Here is a 5,348-nt window from a genome sequence, read left to right on the forward strand (position 1 = left end):
AAGTTCACAAAAAGCACTTCAAAGATGTCCGATCAAAACTATTGCCAGAAGACTCCAAAGTCCATGCCTTTTGTTCCAAATGAAATCATGACAACTATAGCAAAAGCAGTAAAAAGCAAGACAAGAAAAGCCTGGTCTTTCTCAAATGATTTCAACCCCATTCCTTGGGAGAACGGGTAATGAAAGTCTGTTACAGGTTGTGCTTGTTTTTAAACAGATGTCATCTGGGACCATATGCTACAAGCAGTTTCAGATTTTTTCATTATCATCATTGTTGATTTTTTTAAATGCGACTGGGCTTGCTTGCTTCAAAGAAGTCTTAGAAACATCTGTGTGCATGGTGGACATGGCTATTGTCTCATAGTCATCATCCCGAGACCGGAAATCACAAAAGTTAAAGAAGAACTGCAAGTCTCTCTGGAAGTTTTTGTTCAGGAATCCATAAAATATGGGGTTGACACAAGTGGATATCATTGCTGTGAGGTGGCAGAGCAGGAATAACAGATTGTGGTTGCATGTAGCAATGATTTGATGATTCCAATCAAACACAGTGTTAAAGATGGTAAGGGGCAGCCAGCAGATGGCAAATGCTACCACAATGGACAGCAGCATGATGTTGATTCTTTTGGTTTCACTCGACCTGTACTTATTGTCTCTCATCTTGTCCATCATGTTGTTTCTCCTTTTTAAGCGTATGTATATCTATGGAAGGGAAAATAAAGAGTTCAAGTAAAACCACTCAATAAGAAATTCTGTGCAAAGGGGGTAAAAATGCAAATAACAGGAGAAAAAGTTTTCTTACCTTGAAGTAGCAAATAAATATAAAACAGAGTGGACCGAAATACTGCAGCACCAAGAGGAGAGTGGTATAAGACAATCTATGTGAGTCCGATGGAAATTTATCAAAGCACACGTACTTGTCCTTGAATGCATCGAGTGTTACATTTTGGAATGGCTCATCAGTCAATACTTGATAGATCAAGAAGGGCAGAGAAGAAGCCACAGCCAGGACCCAAATGACAGCGATACCTATGTAAGCATGTCTATTATTTGGTCTCCATCCTCGTGGGTTGATTATCAGCTGATGTCGCTCCACAGCAATGAGAACCAGAGAGAAAATGGACACAGTGATTGAAACGCATTGCACGAAGGGATTCAGCTTGCACATAGCCTCACCAAAGACCCAGTGGTCCATTAATGTGTAGACAAACGTGAAAGGGAGACACATAATGGCAACAAGCAGGTCTGAGAAGGAAAGGTTCACAATCAGGATGTTGGTAACATTTCTCATCTCCTTTTGTTTCAAGATGATTATGATCAAGGCCAGGTTTCCAGAGACCCCGAGAATAATCACAGCTCCATAAGCAAGAGCTAAGGTAAAGATCATGGCCAAGGGAAGATGACAATCATCGTTTTCAAAAGCCAAAAATGGGGAATTCTTCTCTGAAAAATTGTGGTGGACTGAATGATTTTCAACCTGGGAAAATAATGTTGAATTCATTTTGACTGGTTTGGTTGTTATAGATTATTTTAGATAAATAGACAATATGTGTCTTCAAAGCAGGTCAGCTGTTCAGCTTATTCTTATTCCGCATATTGGAATCCATTTACCAAAATTATTTTGAATTCTTCATTTCCTTGAACCAAACAATCTGTAAAGAGAAAATGACCAATTGCATTACTAATTTTACTGAGGAAATCAAAATAAATTCTAACTAGTAAAACTCTTTAAAGTGAAGAAACTGAAATAAATAAAATGTAATCTAGTAAACACATTTCTAAAATAGCGAAAACAGTGCAAACATTTTAAATAAAAAAAAAACATAATATTGTTGATAGGACTTGATTACACACTGAGTTTCAGTAAAATACAGTGGTCTGTAAGTTAGTAAGGCATATGTAAATCTCATGCCCCAATTCTTATATAGATAGAACTATCAGCACATTCCTAAACATTATAAGAATGTGAATGTATAACAAACAAATTTCATGCACAGATTAAAACATAAGAAAAATACATGAAATGAACAAAGCAAAACAAAATAAATTACCTGATTCTTCCTCATACTATAGAAAAGGGAGAATTAATGTACAGATCAAGTTGTAATAATAACTCTACCATACACTGGACTGCTTTTAAGGCAGACATTATTTAAAAGAAATGTATTCAAAGGGAGATGATCAATACAGTGAAACATCAAAAAACATTGCCATGTGTGGGACTGTTGAAAGACCATATGATGTTTAATCCAGAAAATACTCAGTAGGGATGGTATATATTTGTTCTCATATTTTAAGGGGTGGCATATAGATTACAGGAAACCAGGCTTAGAATATTATGTCTAATTATGCAAGTTAGACATAGGACCAAGGGATGCACATTATTATTTTTTAAAGCACATCATTATGAGAAACAAAAGTTTAATCGAATGAAATAAACTGCCTGCAAAACTAGCACGTGCTCCATACAAAAAAGTTTATAACCTCACCATATACTAAAATCAACTCAAAATGGATTAAGGATTTAAATATACACCCTGAAACAATAAAACTTCTTAAAGAAAACATAGGAGAAACACTTCAGGAAATAGGACTGGGCACAAACTTCATGAATATGACCCCAAAAGCACGGGCAACCAAAGGAAAAATAAACAAATGGGATTATATCAAACTAAAAAGCTTCTGCACAGAAAAAGAAACAATTAACAGAGTTAAAAGACAACCAACAGAGTGGGAGAAAATATTTGCAAAATATACATCTGACAAAGGATTAATATCCAGAATATATAAGGAACTCAAACAACTTTACAAGAAAAAAACAAGCAACCCAATTAAGAAATGGGCAAAAGAGCTAAGTAGGCATTTCTCTAAGGAAGATATACAAACGGCCAACAGACATATGAAAAAATGCTCAACATCACTCAGCATCCAGGAAATGCAAATCAAAACTACACTGAGATACCATCTCACCCCAGTTAGGATGGCTAAAATCCAAAAGACTCTGAACGATAAATGCTGGTGAGGTTGCAGAGAAAAAGGAACTCTCATACATTGTTGGTGGGACTGCAAAATGGTGCAGCCTCTATGGAAAATGGTATGGAGGTTCCTCAAACAATTGCAGAGAGATCTACCATACGACCCAGCTATCCCACTGCTGGGAATATACCCAGAGGAAAGGAAATCATCAAGTCGAAGGTATACCTGTTCCCCAATGTTCATTGCAGCACTCTTTACAATAGCCAAGAGTTTCAACCAGCCCAAATGTCCATCATCGGATGAGTGGATATGGAAAATGTGGTACATCTCCACAATGGAATACTACTCAGCTATAAAAACGAATGAAATACTGCCATTTGCAACAACATGGATGGACCTTGAGAGAATTATATTATGTGAAACGAGTCAGGCACAGAAGGAGAAATACCACATGTTCTCACTTATTGGTGGGAGCTAATAATTAATATATAAATTCACACACACACACGCACAAAAAAAACCCGGGGGGGCGGGGAAGAAGATATAACAACCACAATTCCTTGAAGTTGATACGACAAGCAAACAGAAAGGACATTGTTGGGGGGGAGGGAGGAGAGGGAGGAGGGAGGGAGGTTTTGGTAAGGGGCAACAATAATCAACCACAATGTATATCGACAAAATAAAATTTAAAAAACAAAAAAGGTTTATAACCACTATGTGAAAGACCATTTTGGGAAGTTCTTACATTGTGTAAAAGATTCTGTGATTGTATTAATATGTCAAAAGCTTTCAAAGAATTTCTAAGGCTTTATTCATGTAAATACACTCCCTCCCCACCAGACTACATGTGTATCCAATGCAAGGATCTAGACTGTAGTTGTAATTTTTATTTTCACAGCATTTGTGATATAAATATTCTTCTCTTACTAACAAGGCAAATCACGGGACAACAGACTTGTAGGGATTAAAAGCTCCCTTTTCCCTAGATTACTAATACGTGAGATGGGATTTCTTAGTTAATTAACAAGCCATTTGTGGCTCTGTTAAGAAACTGAATTGCATTTCTTTATTTCCTATATGAGAACAATTAAAAGAATCATGCAGATTTCTTTCCATTGAAAAGAAGATAAGAAATACAACGAACAAAAAATGCACTTGCCTTATAAGTGATACCTCTAACGAACCTTGCCTGTAGTGTTTTGCTTTCTAGAGTATGGTGTATTTTTTATTATAAAACCATAATTTGGCCTTATAAAACTGAAGTAGAATGAAAATAAAGTTTGCCATCATTAAGTCAGAAAGAAAGTATTAAAGAAAGGTAATAGAATGATTTCAGGTATGAAAGTTATTAGCAATATGGCTCGCTCTTTCTCTACGTGACAATCTGTAATGACTCCCTAAAATGTACGTGAAAATCACACTTTTTCTTTCAAGAATCCCAAAGGTAGGGAGAATGATCAGTTAGTGTGAATTAGGGTCTGAGAACAAACCTTGAAGAAGCAGGTAATAATCTAAAATTCTTTGGAAATCTCTTACTTTCTTAAGAATTCAAGAAAATATAGAATCATAACTAATATTCAAGTTACTACAGATATTTAACATTACTTCTCAGTTCATTATGAGTTTTTCTTCATTATTTAAGGTAAAACTAGCACAGTAGGAAACTGCATCCTCTTTATCTTATGGCTTCTAATGTTTCCGTGTTACCGAGTACTGTAAAGTGCATGAGGATCCTGGTATGAGACACATGAGGTATGGACTGCTGAATACATTCCTCAGCCTGACACTTGAAGATCTCCACATGATCCTTCCCTTCTCCTCTTGGCTCTAAAAACCTCAGGCTGATCTATTCACAGTTCACCAGATACAACTCTACATCCTCACACCTACCATTCCTCTTGCTGGGTATTTTCTGTCTCACCAGCAACCCACATATTACCCATCTTTCAGAGAATCATTTAGTTCCTTGAATCCTTAGTTGGTTTCTTTCCATTTTAATATAACTTCTTTAAGGTAGGCATTCTGTATACTTCAAAGTACCTTGAAAATATCAGATTTAGAATAAAAATGTGTTGACGGATAAAGTAGATGCATGGTTGGAATAGTAGGTTGTTGTGTAAGTTAATCTTAACATCAGTAGTTCAATTGCATCATTGTTCTTTTACGTGCAAAATGAATGCTAATTACAATAGTCTTTGTATTAGGTCAGGTATACAGGGGGAAATATTACACTTTATATATAAAAAAGGAATTGTTCCTGAAAGAGCATTCCTTCATCCAACAAATATTTATTAATACTTATTATGTGTCAAGCATGGTTTTAGTGGAGAGAGCAGTGACCTTTCCACTGAGTTTTAGTTTTGTGGACAGAG

At 36.0% G+C, this 5,348-nt stretch overlaps 1 protein-coding gene across 1 annotated transcript; it reads right to left on the reverse strand.

Annotated features, from left to right (window-relative positions):
* Positions 1-249: 249 nt before the first annotated feature.
* On the reverse strand, positions 250-1,519 carry NPY1R (neuropeptide Y receptor Y1). The gene is made up of 2 exons (XM_063108727.1): positions 803-1,519; positions 250-702 (listed from the first exon to the last, which is right to left on the reverse strand). The coding sequence occupies exons 1-2, from the start codon at positions 1,499-1,501 to the stop codon at positions 250-252; spliced, it is 1,152 nt and encodes a 383-aa protein (XP_062964797.1). The 5' UTR covers positions 1,502-1,519.
* Between the last annotated feature and the right edge of the window lie 3,829 nt (positions 1,520-5,348).

Source organism: Cynocephalus volans, chromosome 9, assembly GCF_027409185.1.
Source record: "Cynocephalus volans isolate mCynVol1 chromosome 9, mCynVol1.pri, whole genome shotgun sequence".
NCBI classification, from domain to species: Eukaryota; Metazoa; Chordata; class Mammalia; order Dermoptera; family Cynocephalidae; genus Cynocephalus; species Cynocephalus volans.

What these genes read in the sequence shown, in the direction of transcription:
- NPY1R (XM_063108727.1), bottom strand. Translation starts at nt 1,501, where the DNA reads ATGAATTCAACATTATTTTCCCAGGTTGAAAATCATTCAGTCCACCAC. An exon ending in TATTTATTTGCTACTTCAAG is followed by an intron (nt 703 to 802) that starts GTAAGAAAACTT and finishes TCCCTTCCATAG; the next exon opens with ATATACATACGCTTAAAAAG.